This window comes from Gadus chalcogrammus, chromosome 22, assembly GCF_026213295.1.
Source record: "Gadus chalcogrammus isolate NIFS_2021 chromosome 22, NIFS_Gcha_1.0, whole genome shotgun sequence".
NCBI lineage: Eukaryota > Metazoa > Chordata > Actinopteri > Gadiformes > Gadidae > Gadus > Gadus chalcogrammus.
In genome coordinates, this window is record NC_079433.1 from 2,652,581 (window position 1) to 2,676,344 (window position 23,764).

General features: G+C 43.5%; 1 protein-coding gene across 2 annotated transcripts in view; it reads right to left on the reverse strand.

Moving 5' to 3' along the window:
• Positions 1 to 1,293: 1,293 nt before the first annotated feature.
• LOC130375623 (major histocompatibility complex class I-related gene protein-like) overlaps positions 1,294 to 23,764 on the reverse strand; it is a 37,988-nt gene continuing 15,517 nt past the window's right edge. The window contains exons 5-7 of one of the 2 annotated variants that reach the window (XM_056582664.1): positions 4,386 to 4,490; positions 2,912 to 2,979; positions 1,294 to 2,706 (exon numbers count right to left, since the gene is read on the reverse strand). In XM_056582664.1, coding sequence (XP_056438639.1) covers positions 2,695 to 2,706; positions 2,912 to 2,979; positions 4,386 to 4,490 — 185 coding nt within the window. In that variant the 3' untranslated portion in view covers positions 1,294 to 2,694. Of the gene's footprint in view, positions 2,707 to 2,911; positions 2,980 to 4,385; positions 4,491 to 19,524; positions 19,737 to 23,764 lie in introns of those variants that run through there. The other variant, XM_056582663.1, reaches the window with a different exon arrangement.

Genomic DNA, 23,764 nt, shown 5'->3' on the forward strand with positions numbered 1-23,764 from the left:
CGCCCCATTCACTTTGCGTAGAATGCAAACAAACTTAATAAAGACGTAATAAAACATGCCTTTCATAAATACACGTTGTCTTTAAACAGTTCCATTCACTTTGTATAGAATGCAAACAAACTTAATAAAAACGTAATAAAACATGCCTTTCACAAATACACGTTACTGTTGTGGCAACCCCGATCGTCTGAGGCTGGGAATTTATAGGAGACGCTCCAAACAGAATTGCGGGTCAACGGTTTTTATTCGTTCACCTCACATGTAAGAAAGGTCAAACAAAAGACAACAACAATTCTTCCTCTTATGGGGTAAAAAGGGTCCGTCTCTGGCTCTTGTCTGGCTGCGTGGACGGCGCTCAGTCCTGGGGGGAAGCGTATTGGCGTTAGTACGGGTTGGTGCGTTCTCCCCCTACTGCGTCTCTCCGACTCGGCTGTCTCTCCCGTCTGGTGCGTGCTCGCCTCTGCCGTCTCCCGCCCCCAGGTGATCCCAATGTCCGTGATTGCCTGGGTGCGCTTGATGCGCCGCCGCGCTGAACGGCACATACCTCCCTCGGACTACCTGTCCGCGGAGCTGGCATGTTTCGACCCCCCCTGTTGGATCGGGGTTGCCACACTGTGTTTAAAGCCACGACTCTTGTCTGTCTATACGAGCCGTTTGTGTTAAAAAACAATCCACCCATTGACATCTTAAATGTCCACGTTCTGTCTCAGTGATAAAAACGCGACTCGTTGAGACCATGGACCATGGTTTAGACCTGCTGCAAACGGTACCGACCCCGAAGTCCCTTCCCATGAATCGACCTCTGCCCCATACCCAAATACCTCTACTACACATATGGGGTCTCAAAGTTTTCCTCCAATTTTATTAGGCTACTGATCCTGGTGGCTCTCTTCTTATCCACCGTTTCCTTGGGATCACAGCTTTTTCTTAGGTTTACAAACCGTTTTAACATTTGAATAACTTTTATTGAGTGTGCAGCTTAACACACAACAGCTTTTAGGAATGTTGTGACTGGATCCTGATCGTCGTAGGCCCTAGCGCTTCAGCCCAGGTAAGCCCGTGCATTAAGGCGGCCTTGCCTGCGTTGTGTCGAACTCAGACGATGGGGGACTGCATGGCGTTGGCACTGGACATTTATTGTTTCTGTCAAGTGTTTAAGACAAAAAAAACAACAGTTGATCATCCGCCATCAACAAACACCTCTCTCGGTGAGATCCAAAATAATCTCAAAATAATTAAACAGAATTACGAAATACAGTTTGAATAACAATACGTTCTTTGCAACCACCATACCTGTCAAGTGTTTAAGACAAAAAGAAAACAGTAGGTCATCCGCCATCAACAAACGCATAACACAAAGAAAATGTAGGTGGAATTGAACGGCGCAGTGCAGGACGCAACATGGCGAACGCTAGCGCAGATACAGTTTGAAAGCAAGCATGTTAACCTGCTCACTAAAACAAAATAATTAAAAAAAATACACAAAATAATATGACGCAGTCCAACTGCTAAAAAGCCACACTAACACAATACCTGTCTAAACACTTAAAATGCACAACATTGTAAACATTCATCTTGCACTACACAAAGTAGGCCTACGAACTGCTCTTGGTCGGATCCAAAGTAATCTGATGAGAGCCGAGAAAACGAGTACAGGGATTTTACATTTGGATAATTAAAAATACATACATATTTAATGTAATTCCAGATTCTTTGTTAAAAACACATTTACGAATACAAGAAAAGGTCCTCCGGGGGGGGGGGGGGGTGATATGATCATGAGCAGTTCAAACTGGAGAGAAAGTGAAAACCCCGAGCTGCTTTTCATGTTAGAGAAGGTGCAGTCGCATTATAGGACGTTCAAAGATGGTGCGATCTACGAGAGAGACTCAGAGAAACTGTCCTTACAAGGCTTTTGTCGGGAAAGAAATATAAAGATTTTTGCGTGTTCATCAAAATAAAGAATATGTTGGGTTTTTTGCACTTGTATATAGTTAATCGCGTTTGTAGCCTACACTCAGATATGAACTTATTCTTGCATGGGTGTCTTCATTCATAAAAAAATTGTAACATTCGGGAGTATGCAAATTATTCTAAAGATGTCTAGACTCCGTGCGCAGCCCCGCCTTCTCCAGTGAACCAAAAAAGCACATGCCGTGACGAACAGGGGATTTAAAAACTCAACTTCCCTATCGCACCAACGTGAACCCACTCGTGAACCGCCTGTCGTCATCTTTATTGTTCATTGGGAAAGAAGGGTGACATGGAATAAACGTCATCCAGCTCAGGTTGCGTAGCCATGCGTGTGCGCATGTCGGCCAATTAGCATCTGTACCGTGACCCGAGCACACCTCTCCGAAGTGTGCTCGGGTCACGGATTTGAACTGTACTTGAGTACGGTCGGCATGCTCACACTAGCCAAACGATCTAGACTTGAGCACGGTACAGGTGTGAAGCGGACTTGGGCACGGTGATTTAGGGCTAGTGTGAGTGCGCCCTACAAATACAGCGATCTATTGATTTACAATTCTTACAGGTTAATGGTTGATATCAAAATAAAGTTAAGTATGAATGTTATTTAATTCAGCAAATATAGCATCTTTAGTTAGCTGAAGTCCCAAGCCTGTTAGTAACGATTATAACTGCGATGAACGGCGATCCACTCCAACCTTGTTTAGGGAGCCTCTTCATGATTTAACTTTGAACCTAAACAGCAAGGAAGCACGAGTCAGCATTAAACATTAAACACATTATCACTGTGACGATGTACTGTTAACATATGACTGCTAATGTTAATCTATTAGTGGAGTGAAGTACTGTTAAAATATTGCTGTGATAAAGTAGGCTGCAAATAAATATAACTGTAAACATATGACTCTTAATAAGTATTGTAAAGTGGTAAAGTACTGACTGTGGTCAGAGGTCGGGCCTCAGGAGCCGGATTCTGCCCCTCAGTGTTCTCAGAGCTGCTGTCAGAACCTGGGAAGTATCAGAATGGGAGGAGGTGAAGTCATGAGCTAGATGTATCTAGATCTATAGAGCTGTATAGTCCAGTGAGCTAGATGTATCTAGATCTATAGAGCTGTATAGTCCAGTGAGCTAGATGTATCTATATCTATAGAGGTGTATAGTCCAGTGAGCTAGATGTATCTAGATCTATAGAGCTGTATAGTCCAGTGAGCTAGATGTATCTATATCTATAGAGCTGTATAGTCCAGTGAGCTAGATGTATCTAGATCTATAGAGCTGTATAGTCCAGTGAGCTAGATGTATCTAGATCTATAGAGCTGTATAGTCCAGTGAGCTAGATGTATCTAGATCTATAGAGCTGTATAGTCCAGTGAGCTAGATGTATCTAGATCTATAGAGCTGTATAGTCCAGTGAGCTAGATGTATCTAGATCTATAGAGCTGTATAGTCCAGTGAGCTAGATGTATCTAGATCTATAGAGCTGTATAGTCCAGTGAGCTAGATGTATCTAGATCTATAGAGCTGTATAGTCCAGTGAGCTAGATGTATCTATATCTATAGAGCTGTATAGTCCAGTGAGCTAGATGTATCTAGATCTATAGAGCTGTATAGTCCAGTGAGCTAGATGTATCTAGATCTATAGAGCTGTATAGTCCAGTGAGCTAGATGTATCTAGATCTATAGAGCTGTATAGTTCAGTGAGCTAGATGTATCTAGATCTACAGAGCTGTATAGTCCAGTGAGCTAGATGTATCTAGATCTAAAGAGCTGTATAGTCCTGTGAGCTAGATGTATCTAGATCTATAGAGCTGTATAGTCCAGGGAGCTAGATGTATCTAGATCTATAGAGCTGTATAGTCCAGTGAGCTAGATGTATCTAGATCTATAGAGCTGTATAGTCCAGTGAGCTAGATGTATCTAGATCTATAGAGCTGTATAGTCCAGTGAGCTAGATGTATCTAGATCTATAGAGCTGTATAGTCCTGTGAGCTAGATGTATCTAGATCTATAGAGCTGTATAGTCCAGGGAGCTAGATGTATCTAGATCTATAGAGCTGTATAGTCCAGTGAGCTAGACAGTCACCAAGGTCTCTGTGTTGGTAGTGGTGTTATTCACTAGAACAGAACTTCAATGAAAACAAATTTTAATCACTGGTTTGTGTTGCTTGTCTGAATCTAAGGATCAAGAGAATTATTAGCGTTGTAACAGTGGTGAATATCCTCATGTTATACTTTTTTGTCCTTAATGCCACACCGTCACTGTGGACATTGGAGGAGGTTCATCATTCAGAGGTGGAGAGGTTTCTACCACCAGACCACCAGTGGGTGAAGACTACTAATCAGAGGAAGGGGCCAGGAAGTAGGGGCAGGTGGAGATCAGGTGTTTGTCCTCCGGGAGAGTTTGATCCTCTCACCGTTCCTCTTCTTGTACAGAAGGACTCCAACAACAGCAGCAGCAGCAGTGAGGAGGAGAACAACGAACCCAATGATGATGGGGATGGTGAGGCCACTCTGATCCTCTGAAGGTACATCAAACAAATACAATCAGGTGTGTAATAATAGATGTTGGACAGAGACCCTCCCCCATTCATCCCTTCATTATTGAACAACATGTCAACGTCATGTGATGCAACACACACGACTAACACAACGTCAGTGTAACTATTCCTCTAGAATCTGTTCTGGAGCTCAGGGTCACTCAGGAACTGATCTGAGCCTAGCCCTATTCATAGAAGTCATTTACCCACAATCCACCATGTTCTCCTGCAGTGAGCTGCTCCTGAGAGCTGTGTGTTTACCCAGTAGCTTCAGCAGTGTCCAGGTACACCTGGCAGTGGTTGTGATGAGGTCAGGTGGAGGTGGTGAGACATGTGTTCCCCCCCTCCATCCCCTCCAACACCAGTCTTACCCCAGTTGGTCCTGATGAGGGCGGGGTCCAGGGGGGTGGAGATCTCCTCGATGCCTCTCAGCTGGACCACACACTCGTACCTCCCCCAGTCCTCCTGTGGGACGGCCTTGAGGTTGAGGTCCACGCTGACCTGGAAGGTCCCGTCGTGGTTGGGGAGGACCTCCCCGGGGTCCACCTGCTCATGGAGCTCCTGGCCGTCTCTCCTCCAGAACACCACCACCCTGTCAGGGTAGAAGCCTGTAGCATGGCACACCACTGGGGAGGAGGGGCTCCTCTGGAGCAGAGACACCCGCGGACGCTCTGGAGAGAGAGAGGGGGGGGGGGGGGGGGGGGGGGGGGGGTGGGGGGGGGGGGGGGGGGGGGGGGGGGGGGGGGGGGGAAGAGAGAGAGAGAGAGAGAGAGAGGAGAGAGAGAAGAGATGAGAGAGAGGAGAGAGAGAGATGAGAGAGAGAGAGAGAGAGAGGAGAGAGGGGGGGAGAGAGGGGGGAGAGAGAGAGAGAGAGAGAGAGAGAGAGAGAGAGAGAGGAGAGAGCGAGAGAGAGAGAGAGAGAGGGGAGAGAGGGAGAGAGAGAGAGAGAGACAGAGAGAGAGGGGGTGATAGAGATAAGGGAGATAGAGACACCCACAGAAGGGGCGGGGGAAGAAGAGAGAGAGAGAGAGGGGGAGAGAGTAGAGAGAGAGAGAGAGAGAGAGAGAGAGAGAGGGGGGAGGACAGAGAGGGGGGGGGAGAGAGAGAGAGAGGGGGCGAGAGAGAGAGAGAGAGAGAGAGAAGAGGAGAGAGAGATGAGAGAGAGAGAGAGAGAGAGGGGGAGAGGGAGAGAGGAGAGAGAGAGAGAGAGAACAGAGAGAGAGAGACGACAGAGAGAGAGAGAGAGAGAGAGAGGGGAGAAAGAGAGAGAGAGAGAGAGGGAGACAGAGACGGAGAGAGATTATTTCATAATGTAAACAGGTGTTCTTGTCATGTAATATATTCTATGTTTCATATTCTTCCATAAGGGGCTGAGTTGCGTCCCCCTTCAGGGTTGAGTCTCGTCTGCTTAATTCAGGACATTAGGACTTAGTTCATATATTGTGGTCAGAGAGAGGGGGGGGGGGGGGAGAGAGAGAGAGAGAGAGAGAGAGAGAGAGAGAGAGAGAGAGAGAGAGCGAGGGGGGGAGAGAGAGAGAGAGAGGGGGGGGGGAGAGAGAGAACAGAGACTCAGAGACGCCCACCAGGTCATGTGACTCTACCTGTTCTCTGCAGAGTGCTCTTCCCAAAGGCCAGGCTCATTTTCAGCCAATCAACACAATGATTGGTGAGGAAGTACTTATTGAATTGTAATCGAGCTTTATCCTCATTCCATCTCTGTTTGGTGCTGACAGCCTGAGGTACTGGAGCGACCCAGGTCAGGGTCTTCAGGTCCAACGCTATGAAGTCCTCTCCATCATAACCAAACTGGAGATAACCATCAGTAGAATCATCCTCATCATCCCACTCACAGCCAAGTGTCCTCTGAAAAATATGGGTACCTGAGAGAGAGAGAGAGGGAGAGAGAGAGAGAAATGGAAGGAGGGAAAAGAGAAAGGGTGAGATCATTAACATTAAAATACACACAGACACATCAAAACACAAACCATATGAACATTATCATTATAACAATATTAATAAATAAAAAAATAAGACCAGCCAGAGCTCTACACCACTCTACAGCCCCTACACTACCCTACACCACCCTTCACCGCCCTACACCACCCTAACACATCTTACATCCCCACCCCCTACACCACCCTACACCTCGTACACCACCCTCAACCCCTCCATCTGACCAGCAGACGAGCGGAGCTAATACCGCTAGCCCGCTAGCTATCCTTGTTGTTTTATTACATCTAAGTTTATAATGGCAGGAGCTAAGGAAGTGTGTGTGTGTGGGGGGGAGCCCTAGCAATGGCTCCTGCGCCCCCTCCCTTCTCCGTTTGTTTCGTATATTTTAATTGACTACTTACGGGCGCCACCAGAGGGCGCCCCCAACGCATTTGCCGCCCTTGGCGATCGGCTAGGTCGCCCATGCCGAGCGCTGGCCCTGACTGCGGGGGCATTTAAGAATATTAGTAGCCGTTACCTCCATTAACTATATGTCCTGTTACTTTATCTGTGAATTTAATTGTATTTGTATTTTGGAGTTCGACATTTTTTCATGTTAACTACAAACTTTTAGAATAATTTTCATTGATTCATGAGATGAAACATATTTAGCAGTAGATAATACTGTGATCCAATAATTGATTTAATATCGGGATTCTGGACACTGAATATCACACACAACAGGCTTTGGTCTCTTCTTAAATTTCTATACAAACACTGAGTACTACTACACTGAGTACTGCTACACTGAGTACTACTACACTGAGTACTGCTACACTGAGTACTACTACACTGAGTACTACTACACTGAGTACTACTACACTGAGTACTACTACACTGTGTACTGCTACACTGTGTACTGCCACACTGACTACCTTTATTAGCGTGTGTGCACGGACACGTGCATGCGTGTGTGAGTGCGTGTGTGTTTTTAGGAACAGGGTTCGATTTCGGGGGGGGTTTGGGGGGGTCTGACCCCCTCGAATGGGTTTTGGACCCCTCTAATAGGGACTAAAACGAAAGTTTCGGGGGTACTGAAATACTAACGGGAAGTAGTATTTCTCAATCTGTGCTCATCATGAAAGTAATAATCTAGTGTCATACGATTTAAAACGCCCCTTCAGTGGACTGTACCATTTCTCTGCCTTCAGCATCTTTTGACTTTTGTTTACTTGACATCACTCGACTATTGCTCCATTACGAAACTCCGGCGGCACTGGCAGGTTATGCAGGTTATGTGTGTTCGCCGCTACCAATAGAGCTGCGAGGAGAGCTACGGTATCAAGGTGACGGTTCCTTATGAGTTGTGAATGCAAGTCAACTAGTTTTGTAGCCCATGAACAAACAAATTAGATTGAGTCACTTGATGTTTGTCATTTATTTCCTCTGTGGTATTAGGCCAAAATAATGTATTGCCTTATCGTTATTAGATGTAGTGATATAATGTACGTTAGGGGAGTAGGCAAATTGATTTCAACGCCAGGAGGAGGGGCATTATGCCAATGCATAACATAGCGTTTATGTTCTGTGATCGCCACTGTGGGTGTACGTTCTAAGTAGGCCCATGATTTATAGATATTATAACGTCAGTGGGGTTGGTTCAGTGTTCCCTCGTTGTCAGTCATGTCAGTTAGCCTGCTGCCCGCATTCAGCGCACCGCTGCCCCAACCTGCAGGTCAAGTGATTGAGCAATCGCGAAAAATCCTCCCAAAATACTTTCTTGATTAAGTTGGTGTTGTTTGTTGTTTCCCAAAGATATCTGTTAGCATGTGTTTCTTTCTTCAGAATTAGCTACCTGGCTTAGGCATTTTATACAATTTCAGAAGAATGTAGGCCACACACCGTAAGTGTGTAAAGATGAAGGTATGAATATAGAGGCAGGGCTTTCTAATGACGCAATCGCCCCCCCAATGGGAATGCTGAGGGGGGTAATTGGAACACTGTTAGGGAGCATGGTGAAACTTTATTCTGGTTTAAATGATGAATATCTAAATGTGAAAGGTCAGACATCAGATATAAACTTACTTCCTGTCTGGTTAAAGCACTTCTTCAGATCCAACATCTTTGCCTTGAGTCTCTCCTGGGCCCCCAGAGCCATTACAGACATCATCTCTAGTTCACCTGGATGGTCTCTGTTTAACTCTTCCGTCCAGGCCTGTTTCAGCACTATTCCCTGGATGCTGCGGTCATAGTACCCAAACTGAACTCCATCCACCATCGCAACAGCAACAAACTCTGGGAAGGTTGGGAGTCCAGTCGATGATGTGGCGAAATACTGCAGAGAGTGAATCACTGTAGACAGACAGACAGACAGACAGACAGACAGACAGACAGACAGACTGACAGGTTAATACAGTTCATCACTGTAGACAGACAGACAGGCAGGTTAAGACTTTACATTACTGTAGACAGACAGACAGACAGACAGACAGACAGACAGACAGACAGACAGACAGACAGACAGACAGACAGAGAGGTTACTACTGTACATCACTGTAGACAGACAGACAGACAGACAGAGAGGTTACTACTGTACATCACTGTAGACAGACAGACAGACAGGTTAATACGGTACATCACTGTAGACAGACAGACAGACAGACAGGTAGCTGTACATCACTATAGACAGACAGACAGGTTACGACAGACAGGTTAATACTGTTCATCCCTCTAGACAGAAAGGCCCATGGCCCCTCCCCCTGCTCTATGGCTCCGACCCCTATACTATGGCCCCGCCCCCTGTCTCATGGCTCCGCCCCCTGGCCGTCCAGGTAATGTAGGAACCTTTTTGATCTTATTGACATCCAAACATCTCACTGTAGCCCACAGCGCTGGCTGTCCAGACCTTCAACCACAACACAACCTGCTGCCTCTTAATCATTACTGCTAACCAGAATAATAAACGATTATTTAAATAACTATTACAATGTTTTTATAATTATAAGTTTGGTGAATTTCTGTATTTGATGCAGACATTTTAACTATCTTCACATTGCTATCATCTGCATGAATCTGAATGATAATAATTAGAGCTGTCAAGCGATTAAAATATTTAATCTTGATTAATCGCATTAATGTCATAGTTAACTCGCGATTAATCGTAAATTATTTTTCTATGCTAAATATCCCTTGATTTTTTTGTCCCATAATTCTTCTCATTTTAATTCTCTTATCAACATGGTTAAGTGCATCGGCTTGCCTTGTGCAAATGATATTTTATTGATAACAACATTGGCATATAATGTTCAAAGCAGGACGATACAAAAAAAGAGCCTGTAGTGCAATTAAACGACTGCTTTGAACAAATGTCATTTGAACATAGCAGTCAGGCTACTGCTTCTTTGTTTTGAGCCAAAGAAATATATATATTTATTTTTTAATAAAATAATTGCGTTAATCGCGCGATAAAAAATGTAACGCCGTTAAAATTGGTTTGCGTTAACGCCGTTAATAACGCGTTTAACTGACAGCTCTAATAATAATTAATAATATAATATAATTATTATATTTTATAATAATATATTGACAATGATAATAATTATATAAGTGTGTGTCTGCGTGTGTATATGCTTTTGTGCGCTTGCGTGATGATTCTCCAAGAACGTTGAAAGGTTAATAATAAGATATCTCTGAGTGTTAATATAAAATAAAGGTATCATTCCTTTTGCGGTGTGTTAGCGCTTGTGGGGGGTGGAGTGCTAATAAGCGGCCAGAGTGAGGTTTGGAAATATTCACGCTGTGTAGCTGGATAGAGAACACCTGGGAACGGGGTGAGGTGCAGCTCAGAGTTCACTTGCGTCCCAGCATTTTGCATTCAACCATTTGCATTCATTCTTGGCAGGAAACACAGGCCTTTATCTTCATCTAGAAAGAAAATCGTCTCAGCAGTGGAAGAGTTCAAGGCTCATTTAAACTGTTTCTCTTGGACCACACTGGAAGAATAACAGCCTGATTTCAACCTTGATTTTCCACTGAGTCAGGACCAGTTGATGCCAAGTAAAATAGAGTGGGAAACGCTGGACTGTTGGCCATGTTTTCTTGTAGGTCAGCTAGGGCTCAATAATCAATCCTTCCCTCTCCAGGCCCACACACACAAACAGACAAACAGACTAAACAACAGAGGCCAGAGGTCCTTAGGGAACAAAAAAGCTCTGAGGAAAACCAACACAGCATGCTAACATAACGCATGTATATGAGTTTGAAAATGTGATTATTACGTATATGAAATGACACTTTTACATTGTTATAAGACACTAGAAAGACACATTTGTGTGTTTGCTGCGGGTAATTTTGGCTGCTCTAACACCTGAATTTCTCTTTAGGGAACATTAATAAAGTGTTATCTTGTGCACACACAAACACATGCAAATATAAATCCACACAACACACTAGCCTACATCTCAGAGTGGCCGGGTGTGAACTTTCAATCTCAAGTGTCCATGTCCCATATCCACACCTCATTATTACCCCTGACGGCTAGAGACAAGATAGGCACCTATATATTATTAGAGTGGAGTCGACCACGCACGCACGCACGCACGCACGCACGCACGCACGCACGCACGCACGCACGCACGCACGCACGCACGCACGCACGCACGCACGCACGCACGCACGCACGCACGCACGCACGCACGCACGCACGCAGTGTTAATATAATACTAAGGATTAAAAGTAGACTTAAAGTCAGTGGCAGTTTTAGCATAGAGGCATAGGTACGTTTTATACACAAAACAAAGACGAAGCAAGACAAGTCTAAACGCAAAATTAAAATTAAGGGTTAGGAAAAGGGTTAGGAAATAAAGTTACCAAAGCTGCCAAAAGTATTTGGCAACGCTGCCAAAGATGACACACTTTCTTATGGCTACTGTTGGGGATACAGACAGGAACAACAACGTCCAAAGCGTTGAACACGCCGCTACAGCAGCAGCAGCAGCTAGCTGTGAAGTGGCGCTAGGTGAAGACCTGTGAGAAGACGTCAATAAGTAGGACTGTTAGAAGCGTGTGATGTGGAGAACATTTTATCTTTTCCCGCTCATAGACTCTCTCTCTCTCTCCCTCTCTCTCTCCCTCCCTCTCTCTCTGTCCCTCTCCCTCCCTCTCTCTCTGTCCCTCTCCCTCCCTCTCTCTCTGTCCCTCTCCCTCCCTCTCTCTCTGTCCCTCTCCCTCCCTCTCTCTGTCCCTCCCTCCCTCCCTCTCTCTGTCCCTCTCTCTCTCTCTCTCTCTCTCTCTCTCTCTCTCTCTCTCTCTCTCTCTCTCTCTCTCTCTCTCTCTCTCTCTCTCTCTCTCTCTCTCTCTCTCTCTCTCTCTCTCTCTCTCTCTCTCTCTCTCTCTCTCTCTCTCTCTCTCTCTCTCTCTCTCTCTCTCTCTCTCTCTCTCTCTCGTACAAAGGCTTGTTTGTAGAATGTTTGAAATGTCAATCTCAAGTGCAATGCCAATTGCAACCTCACTCACACATACAAAGTCAATTATTCATCATGGCAATATTTGCTAAGTATATGACTGTTTGTGATGTTTCGCTAAATATATCACTGTTTGTGGGGGTTCACCCTAACTACTTATCTTGCTGGTTATATTGATATTGATTTGATCTTAATAATAAACAGTGCTGGTTCGTCTGGCATTTTGGCAAAGACAGGTGTTATCTGAAACCTTATTCTCTTTCTAGTTCCATCGTGACTATTAGTTTGTGGACTGCTACACTTTGTGCGTTCTCCACTTTCCATCTTTATTTTGGAGTAAAAAAGTGTACATAGCTTTGGCTTGGGCCCCCAATTTGCTAAATCTGCCACTGTGAATACCTGCCTGTAAAGGGTGTAGCAAGATGAGGAAGTAAAAAAACTGTGTTTAAGACCTTTAATGCTATTAGGCCATCAACAGCTGCAGTCATGTAGAACATTTTCCGTCAATTTCCTCAGAACATATTAAACCACACTGAGAAACAGCCAACAATACAAAAAACAGTGGTAAAAATCAAAGTATCTAACAAAATACTGATGTAGGCCTACATGTAGTCCTGTTTACTTGGACTGCTCGTTCATTTTCTACACAAAACACAAAAAATAGTTAAAAACTAAATAATTATTTTTAAAACACATTACATGAATCATTGTTGTAGGCTTTAAACTTAAAAACTGTCTCTGACATTGCTTATATAATGTGTGTGTGTGTGTGTGTGTGTGTGTGTGTGTGTGTGTGTGTGTGTGTGTGTGCATGTCTGTGTGTGCCACCTTGCCTTGGCCCCTTTCTGAATTGCAGCCTGTAAAGGGTTTAGCAAGATATGAAGGAAGAAACACAAGAAGAACCCAACCCAACAAGATGACTCATTGACGAGAAATGAAGGAAGAAAATAACCCTGTCTATTAGAGAACCACACATTACAAACGTGATATATATTTTTTTTCTCTGTTCTGTTTTAAAGATCGAATGAGGTGGGCCCCATACATATCGTCGCCTTGGGCCCCCAATTTGCTAAATCCGCCACTGCTTAACGTACACGGAGTCTCTCCTAACTGTAGTTTAATGTTTGGTTCTGATAATAGATTGTACATTTGGGAACGACATCATCAAACCAGTGCACTGGTTTCGTTCTCACAGTTCGAATTCAGAATAAATGTTCTTACATTAGTTTAAATACTCACAGTAAAAGCTGAATCATGTTGTGGATTAATTTAACTCATTAGAGAGGATACTCAAATGCTTTTCAACCAAATTAGGGAATCTAAGCATCGTCTCTTCAGCGACCATGAACCAAACATTTTGGAAGGATAGTTTTGAAAAGTAAAAACTTTACTCAGTCTTACCTGAGGACACACCGTGACCAAAGACCAAAAGCAGCAGCCCTATCAGCGCCTTCATATCGATGTATTCAGAAGAACAGCTCGAGGAGATTATCCGCAGAGACGTGACTCCGAGTCCATCATCAGACGCACTGACCAGGAAACATGCGTAATTCAAAGAGGAGAACTTCAAAGTGAAACTAACTCTTACCCACACACACACACACACACACACACACACACACACACACACACACACACACACACACACACACACACACACACACACACACACACACACACACACACACACACACACACAGAAATTAGTATTTGTTTTCTAATACTTCTTTGGAACAAAGTATTCTGCTGTTCATAAGGTTAGACGAATCGCTAGTGGTTTTTTCTTATGACACGGTGTGACTTCTCATGTGGTACTTCAGTGTGACCTGTAGGGGGGAGTATAACATCAAATAATGAACCATCACGCATCCAGTCTCGGGACCCATTAATAAATCCCAGAAGTCATTTATCAAGGAGAACTACTCCACGGTCGATGCATTGGAAAAGTGGCGGACTCAGGGGGGTGGGGGCAGGGGGGGCGACCGCCCCCCCCTGCCCCCCCCCTCCTCGTGGCTCAATGGTTGAAAAAGCGCGCTAAAGTGCACTTCAAGAGTGTCGAAAACGAGAGGAAATGCCTTATTGGCTGCCCATTTCACGTGCAAAACGTGATTTGGTGCCCTCTAGGGTGCTCCTTCATACAATAAATTATGATGATGTGCCCTCTAGAACAAGAAAATTCAATGACGTGCCTTAATGAGTGCCCTTATAGTCCCCTTCTGCCTGTCTGGTGCCCTTTTAGTGCCCCCTTTAGTACCCTGATAGTGCCCTTCTGCCCGTCTGGTCCTTCAAGTGCCCTTCTGCCCGTCTGGTCCTTCGAGTGCCCTCCTAGTGCCCTTCTAGCACCCTTCTAGTGCCCTTCTAGTGCCCTTCTAGTGCCCTGATAGTGCCCTTCTGCCCGTCTGGTCCTTCTAGTGCCCTTCTAGTGCTCTTCTATTGCCCTGATAGTGCCCTTCTGCTCGTCTCGTCCTTATAGTGCCCTTTTAGTGCTCTTCTGCCCGTCTGGTGCCCTTCTAGTGCCCTTCTGCCTGTCTGGTGCCCCCATGGTTGAAAAAGTGTGCTAAAGTGCCCTCTATGGTGGTGAAAATTAGAGAAAGTGCCTTATTGGCTGCCCTTTACACATGAACAAAAATTAATGAGTGCTCTAGGTTGCCCCTGATGATGATGATGTGCCTTCTGGAGCAAGAATATGGCAAACCGAAAAAAACATGTTGTGGTTCGCTATTGAGGTGCAGACGTTCCTCTCTTTGGTAGCTGACGAACGGGGAATGCGAGGCGTTGCTTTCATGTGGCGTCGCCATGAAAAACGGCTACATCGAGTGGTACTTAAATCTCCACTGGATAACGAAGCAAAAAGCGGACTAAGAGTATGTCAGAACCCATAGTGGAAAAGCGCAATTAGATGCCAAGTTAGAAAAACTTAATATTTTCAGTTTGCATAATACGTTTAAAATGTATATACATTTTTTGAGCATTCAAGATCATTCAAATGTAGGTCGTTTCGTGCAAGAGAGCCGATAATGGTCAGCTATCAGCTGAACATGAAGGAAAACTTCCTTAAATGTTTCCGTAGCTGGCTGTCAGCGGTCAATGACTGCACGGTAGCGGCACATTGAATTTTCTCCAGTCTAATTTTTAGTTAAATGTTAGTAAAGATGGAAGCAGTCAGGCATCCTCCTTTCTTTGGCTAAAATGTGAAAGTGCACAATGATGTGAACAACTCATTTTGGTGTTTATAAAGTCGCTGTAATAAGGGGAAACAGTGTCTTTGAAGCATTTTTTTTCCTGGGGGAGGACCCCCAGACCCCCAGTTTAAATTATGAGCCGAACTATTCTTTTAAGTGCTACATGGAGATGTAACAAGTGGCCCCAATGGGACCTTGAACGCAGCGCTTGCTATGGTTAGGGGATAGGACCTTCCAGGCAGCGCTGCCTTTAAGGCTCCGTTTGGGGAACAAAACACCATCAAGTTAGAAAAGCCACTGTGTCCGCTGGTGGGGCCCCATGTAGTCCAGAATGTGCTCTTTTTATTTTTTCGCCCCTGCCCTTCAAACAGTCTGAGTCCGCCACTGCATTGGAATGTATGTCGAACTATATACCGTGTATCCATCTACTTATTTCTAGGAAGATACTCTTCAGCAGAGAGAATTAGCAAAACAGATGAATGGGTGAGAGTGTGAATGGATGAATGGGTGAATGGTTGAGAGGTTGGATGGTGGAGGATGTGAATAGGTGAGTGTGTGATTGTGTGAATAGGTGAGCGTGTGAATAGGTGAGCGTGTGAATAGGTGAGCGTGTGAATAGGTGAGCGTGTGAATAGGTGAGCGTGTGAATAGGTGAGTGTGTGAATAGGTGAGCGTATGAATAGGTGATTGTGTGAATAGGTGAGCGTGTTAATAGGTGAGCGTGTTAATAGGTGAGCGTGTGAATAGGTGATTGTGTGAATAGGTGAGCGTGTTAATAGGTGAGCGTGTTAATAGGTGAGCGTGTGAATAGGTGAGCGTGTGAATAGGTGAGTGTGTGAATAGGTGAGCGTATGAATAGGTGATTGTGTGAATAGGTGAGCATGTGAGAGGTTGAAGGCGCGCCCCCTGAGCGGCGGCCTCGTTGTAGTGCACGCTGACGCGGTCCAGCTGCAGGTCACTAAACATGGTATCACAATACCATGTTTAGCAGTCTAATGTTCAGCTATACATAATCCACACTGCCGACACTCTGTCATCATTCAAAACGGCCCTCAAAACACACCTCATCACCGTCAAACCACCCTTGCTCTTTTAAAGCTTTCTGTTTTGTGTGATCCACAGAGTGGACATTGGCACACACAGCACTGTCAAATGCTCATCAAGTCAAATGTATTAATTAAGCTCATGTTTATAAAGCGCACCGTCTCTGTATGCTCAAAATGTGGTTATGTTTTTGTTATGCCTCCTCTGTACTCGAAAAGCTCTTCCTTCCACTGGACGCTTGCAGTCTCAACGCAGGAACAGCTGTTCATGGACACACTGTACCAAGGAGCCATTGGTTTGAATGCTGAATGCTCTGTGGAATAGACCAACATATACACTGAGAAACACTACTTTAACAGAATGACGAATGCTCTGTGGAATAGACCAACATATACAGAGAAACACTACTTTAACAGAATGCTGAATGCTCTGTGGAATAGACCAACATATACACTGAGAAACACTACTTTAACAGAATGCTGAATGCTCTGTGGAATAGACCAACATATACACTGAGAAACACTACTTTAACAGAATGCTGAATGCTCTGTGGAATAGACCAACATATACACTGAGAAACACTACTTTAACAGAATGTGTCTACACAATGTGACATGTTTGTGTGTGTTGTTGAAATGAGAGTCAGAAGGAGGGAGAGAGTAACGGAGTGGGGGGAAAGAGAGGGAGAGAGGGGAGAGAAAGAGAGAGGGGAGAGAGAGAGAGGGGTTTTCCCCCCCGCAATGCTAAAATAAATGTTGACAGTGGCAAGTGTTTTGTTAAAAAAGCGGTGTTGTTACATAAATTATGTCACAACTTAATTATACTTTTACAAAAGATGAAAAGCCTGTTCTATTTTTAGACCATAATATTGTCAAATCAAGGCAAGTTTTGATGGGATTTCTATGCTGCAACAAGGCAGTTTACAAATGATGGTGTTGTACTGTCCTGCTCCAAAATGTTGCCTAATAATGTGCCGAAGATGTTTATGTATTGTTTTTTTGTGTACCAAGTGCCCCGCGATGTTAACTGCATCAGTGTTGTGTTGGTCAATAAACCAAATGAAAAAAATATGCGAGTTGCATCAAATTAATTTCTGTGGAACCTTTTGACATACTAGAATTAGGATTCAATTATATGTATAAAACACTTAGTAAAAAATGATGTGGATGAGAACCTTATGTTTTAATCAATTTAACTTAATTGCATTATTTTATTGCTACAAATAAGATGCATGTTGAAAGGACAAATTTAAAATATGTAGCCTGCAACTATATTCTTTAAATCCAGCTTACATAATCGACAAACGTTACATTGTAGCTTAACTCAGCTAATACAATGTTATGGAACCTGTTGACAAAAGACATTGAATTGAGGTCAATGTTTCGTTTGGCCCCGGGGGTCCGGTTCTGTTCCAGTGCTGTTGAGGGAGACCTGCTGCCCCCCCTCCCTCCACTCCGAAGCCGTCTCCCTCAGGGGTTGAAGGTCAGGGCCCGGATTCACAAAGCATTCTTAAGAAGAAGAAAGTTCTTAAGTAGCACTTTTTTATTAACTATGTTCTTCAGACAAATTTTAAGAAGATTTGATATTCTTTAATAATTTTTCAACTTTCTTCCTAATTTTTTTCCTAAGTTCCTACGTTTTTTCCTAAGAAAGTATTTAAGAACAAATGAGATTCTTGAAGACAAAGTTCTTGAATTTCTTCTCAAGTTTCTTCACTACTTTAAGAGAAGCCCTCCCCATTCTTAAACCAGCTGCAGTGAAAAGGTAAGTCTTGATAGGTATTTACTTTGTATGACATTTTTATTTATTTATTTAGTATTTGGTAGTCCTAGACAATGTATTTGTAATTTAAGTAGGTCAGAGTATTTTTTATATATATTTTTTTAATGTAGCCTAGCTTATTTTGGCAGTTGACATATAGTTGAAATGGACACTTCAGTCTGTGTGACATGTGTGCCTGTTGATTACACTACAATGCACTCTTAGTAAATCATGGAGACAGTTATTGATGTGTGTTCTACTTAATTTACATTTAGGGCATTTAGCAGTTGCTTTTATCCAAAGCGACTTACATCGGTTAATAAATCACTATGAACATATGTTTTTAAGTAGGCCAAGTTACTGAAACCATGTCCTCACTATTATTACTTTTAGATGGAAGTTCTTTGGGTGGCGGCTAGGGAGAGAATCCACTAGCCCTCCAGACCATGTCTTAATTAGACAGTATAGGCTCTCTAGGCCAGCCATACTTTTTCTAGCTGATAGCTTATCAGTTGATCTGAAAAGAGAAACAGGGCGATCAACACCACTTCCACTGGTGTTGCAGATTATTGCTGCCCTGAGGTTCTATGCCTCTGGGTCTTTTCAAACGGTGGTGGGGGGCACACTGGGTGTAAGCCAGTCCTCCATTAGCAGAGTGGTCAGAGATGTTTCAAATGCACTCTGCAGAAGAGTAAGGCAGTTTAAAGAGTTTCCTACAACAGATGCAGAATGTATTACAGCCAAACAACAGTTCTTCAATATAGCCGGATTTCCAAATGTGCTGGGGGCAGTTGATGGGACACATATTGCAATCAAAGTAAGATAATGTTATTTATTTGAATTTTTTTGCAAATCTGTTTATGCTGTTTATGAACGTATCAGCTTGAATCAAAAAACATTTCACGTGGTGCTTGAAGTGTTACCTTAAGTATGAATTATTCCATACATTTTAATTCCATAGGCACCAAATGATGAGGAGGAGGCCTTTGTAAATAGGAAAAATTTCCAGTCGATAAACACACGGGTCATATTTGATGCAACGCTACGAGTGACAGACCTTGTTGCGAAGTGGCCGGGTAGCACCCACGACCCCTTCATGAATTCAGGAACGGGCATTACATTTAATGAGGGAGAAATGCCCGGTGGTTGGTTGTTAGGTGAGAACTACACATGAATTCTACTTTAGGTTAAAACAAAAACATACTGTATTGCCCTAACTAATGTCCTCTATGACAGGAGACAGTGGCTATGCCTTAAGGCCATGGTTGATGACACCCATCCTTCACCCTGCAACAGAGCCAGATGAGCGCTACAGCCGGGCACAACGAAGAACACGTAGTGTTGTGGAGAGGTGCATCGGGGTAGTGAAGTCAAGGTTTAGGTGTATCGACCGTTCTGGTGGAGTGCTCCAGTACACTCCTGAGAGGGCATGTACAATTATTACCCGTGCTTTTATCCTCCACAACATCTGCATTATGTACCACTTGCCAATCCCTGACCTCCCAGATGATGCTGACCCCGAGGGAGATGTCCCAGTCCCTGCTCCATGTAACACTGGCATGAGAGTGAGACAAGACCTCATAAGGAGGAGATTCATGTGAAGAAAAACCACAATAAACCACACATGAAAACCTCTGAGTGATTGCTGTTTTATTCTAGGTTCAACATTATTATTTTTTTTAAATCAAACTTGGCTTGGGCAAGGCGAAGCTTCTCCCTCTCGACGAGCAGCTTTTCCCTCTCCACCTGCAGGAGTTGCTCCTGAGTACGCCTCAGCATTCTAACTTCCTCCAAAAGCTGACGCTGAAGGGAGACCACGTCCACTGTGCTGCGTCTGGGTGGGGCAGCTGTATGAAAGGTTTCTGAGATTAGCTGTGATAATGTCCATAACCAATAAATAGATAAATATACGCTAAACACTGACAACAACTCAGCCACCGCCAGTCTAACAGCTCGTTTCTTTGACAACAACACAGCCAACGCCAGTCAAGTGGCAGCTAGTGTTTTGCTAGCAGCTAGTTCTACGTTTTGGTAGGCTGGAAACAAATTGTCACGGTCAAAGTAACCAAGCCTAGGTAAACTGCGGTCATCGGAGACGTAACTCAATCAATAATGGTCTCTCTTCTCTATGGTTTCATGGTCATCATAATAACTAGCAAGCGCTTGACAACAGTTGACACAGTCTTGATTGGCTTACCTCCTGCTTGCAGACCATTATTGGTTGAGTTACGTCTCCGAAAAGTAAAGTCAACTACTACTTCTACTTCTACTACTTCTTTTACTCTTTGTCTTAAGAACATAGTTAAGAAAAAAGTGCTACTTAAGAACTTTTTTCTTCTTAAGAATGCTTTGTGAATCCGGCCCCAGTGGACCAGTGGACCAGTGGACCAGTGGACCAGGGGACAACATGTCCACCAGAGAAAACAATGCTTTGTGGAAGCACAGGTATGGATGATGCAAAACTAGTGGTGTGTTTTAGAGCAGGGGCAGTCTGGCAGACTTGAATCAACTCTCGTCTTTGACTCAATTACATTTTCAGGGGATAGTCCCCTTTCCATATTAAATGCAGTCCAGGCCTAGGCTTAATTAGTGCTGGGCAAGGATTAAATTATTGTTATGAGTGGCATAGTTTTGGTAAGAAATAAGGAATAAAAATCATTGTGATTTTCAATCGATTCAAGAGGAGCATTGAGTATCTACACTAGACCGGCCCTGAGCTGGAGACTCTGGGAACCTGTGTCCTCCTCGTCTGTTTTGTGTAACAGAGAGAAATGGATTTGATTAAATATACTGTACAGACAGGACCAAAGTCAGTTACCTCCATACAACCCAAAGTTTGGTTAAAAAGGAAGACAAAAAGCAGGCAAAGTATGAAGTAAGTGAAACTATAGGTATATCACCTGAAATCGTAAGGTGTCAGAAATCTTTAGTTGACAACTTTCGTGTTTGACGCTCGCTAGGCTTTGAGTGTGAGAATATCAGAATTGGCTCCTTTGCATGAATCTCAGCACCATCCATTTGGACCCATTATATCAAACAGAACCAAACCTAAAATCCAATCTTTGGATGTGTGCTGTCCATGGAGCACGCTGGCGTAAAAGGACCTGAATGTAGGGTGATGAGATGCCACGCATTCCCGTTACTTTTTACACGTCCCGCAAATTGAGACGTTTTTCTTTTTTAAATGTGGGTTTTATAATCTGGCATTTATCAAATAGCTGGGTGCGTAGACAGCAGTGAAGGCCGATTTAGGGTCGTTTTAGACGCAGAGACGTAAGCACGTAATTTACAAAAGGGACTTGTTTTTATGAAGGTATTATTGTAGCAAAAGTCTTTAGCACCTGTAACTGCAGAATTTGAATGCGTACACTAAAGTCACAGTAAATTTGAAGTCGTATATATTTATTTTGCATGTGTACTCTAAAGTCACAAATGTGTAACAGTAGATTTGTAGTCGTAAAAAAAATATAAATATTTTTTATACCATTGTAAACACAAAATAGGGTCTACGAGTACGCTAATCTGTGTTACAGGTGCACAAATCCTTTAGCTACAATTATTGCAGCGCAGTTGGTGCAAAACACATTTGCACACCCGTGTTTCATAATCTGAGAACATGCCCAAAAGGTGTGCATTCGTAAACCCAAATTTGAACAAATGCATCAGAAGTTGCACATCTGTGAACGCTATGTTAATTCAGCATTTTAATGAGCGAGCACAAAACCATTTTACAACTGCTCGAATCTGCTCCTGCAAGTCTCAGCTGTGGGGTTTTTTGCAGGTTGTTTTGCAACACCCCTAGGTGGTAAATGTGTAGCAAAAGTATTCGTATCCGTAGATGACAGAGCGTCCGTGAGCGGGACAAAATAGTCCCGCCCATAATTTCCTAATCCAATGAAAGTCGCCGGCAGGGATGCATTTCTCAAATTACACTGGGACCCACCGCGTGCCAGTCATGGAGCTATAAAGATCGCAGCATACCCAGCGCGGGATACGTTTCTTTCTGGAGAAGTGAAGAGGGCGTCCTACTGAACGGAGATGGGTATCCTACATTATGTTAAATGAAATGACTTAGTTCAAGTGAATTCCCCCCAAAGTATTTCATTAACATGCCGCAAATGTCCTTGAATGTATTTTAATGGTCGCCATAACATAAATTCAGAAATGTTAATGCAATACTTTGGGGAGAATTCCCTTGAACTAAGTCATTTCATTTTACATAATGTAGGATACCCACCTCCGTTCAGTAGGACGCCCTCTTCACTTCTCCAGAAAGAAACGTACCCGCGCCAAGAATGCTGCGATCTTTATAGCTCCATGGCTGGCACGCGATGGGTCCCAATCAGGGACGGCTGGTATAAATGGGCTAACAGGGCTAAGCCCTCTTACAGTGAAAATAAAAAAAATATTATTAAAAACTTAGAACATATTGTTTTAGATTTTGGTAGAACCTAAAGGAGCAAAAGCACCAAAAAGTGACAGAAAAACCCAGGATATATATATCTTCGTTTTTTTCCTGTGAATGGGCTAAATGTATTCAGCCCAAGCGTAGTAGCGTAAGCTTCCATTGACGTTTGATTGACAGGTGCCCTGACACGCCCCCTTCATATGCTTCCCATTTGGGCTAAATTAGTTTAGCCCAAAGGCTGACCTAGCACAGTAGCTACAGTACAGTGTCCTTCGACTAATCACAGCACAGTAGCGCAAGTGCAGTATGGCGGGCGTTAGCATGAAAATGAATGAAGTGGATTATTTACTTTCTAATCGGTTTTCTTTAATGTCTTTGGAGGAAAAATTGGAAGTGAAAAGATTGGGGACACATCAACCAAACGATGTACAGATTTACTGTCAGGAGTGCGGTCAGAATATGGCCGGTAATAGTGCATTTGTAAGCGGGTCAACTACGTTTCGTATCGAAACATTTAAAAAGCTGTCTAAATAACCCAACATGACGTGACAAGTGTGTAGAGATAGTGGACCCTCTCCAAGCTGCATTTCAGCGACAGGCAGTAACAATAAGGTTCTCTAAGGAATCGGAAATGATCTCATTTAATGTTGCATACAACATTGCCAAAGAGGAGTTGCCATTCTCAATTTAAATCCGAAATTATTCTCATGAAGAGAAATGGATTAAACATCAACCCGACGTATAGCAATGGGATGGCATGTGCACAATTCATTGCAGTAGGCCTAATGGGCGACACCTTAAAGCAAAAGACAGCTGCGGACGTCGGAAACGCCACATAGGCCTACATGTCCTTCATGATTGACGGCGACACAGACGTCTCTACCAAAGAGTGTGTGATCGTCTACAGCCGCATTTTGCGCAAAGGGAGACCAGTCAACATTTTAATTGTGTAATACTTTAAGCACAAAAAAAGTTTTATTTTGCTTAATGGTTTAGTTCGAAATGTTCAATTTCAGCTCAGTGAAGCACTTTAAACACCTTATTTTTCTTTTTATTTATAATTGTGCTTCAAATAAAGAAATGCCTTTCTCTACACCTTAATCTTGTTTAAAAATCATTCACATTATATGAAAGTTATGAACAGAGATATAAAGGTGACCTCATGGCGTCTGGAGCCCTATGAAGTATTGATAAATGTAATGCATTCTTTAGCCCACCCACCCAAAATCACCACCAGCCGTCACTGTAATTTGAGAAATGCATCCCTGCCGGCGATTTTCATTGGATTAGGAAATTATGGGCGGGACTATTTTGTCCCGCTCACGGACGCTCTGTCATCTACGGATACGAATACTTTTGCTACACATTTACCACCTAGGGGTGTTGCAAAACAACCTGCAAAAAACCCCACAGCTGAGACTTGCAGGAGCAGATTCGAGCAGTTGTAAAATGGTTTTGTGCTCGCTC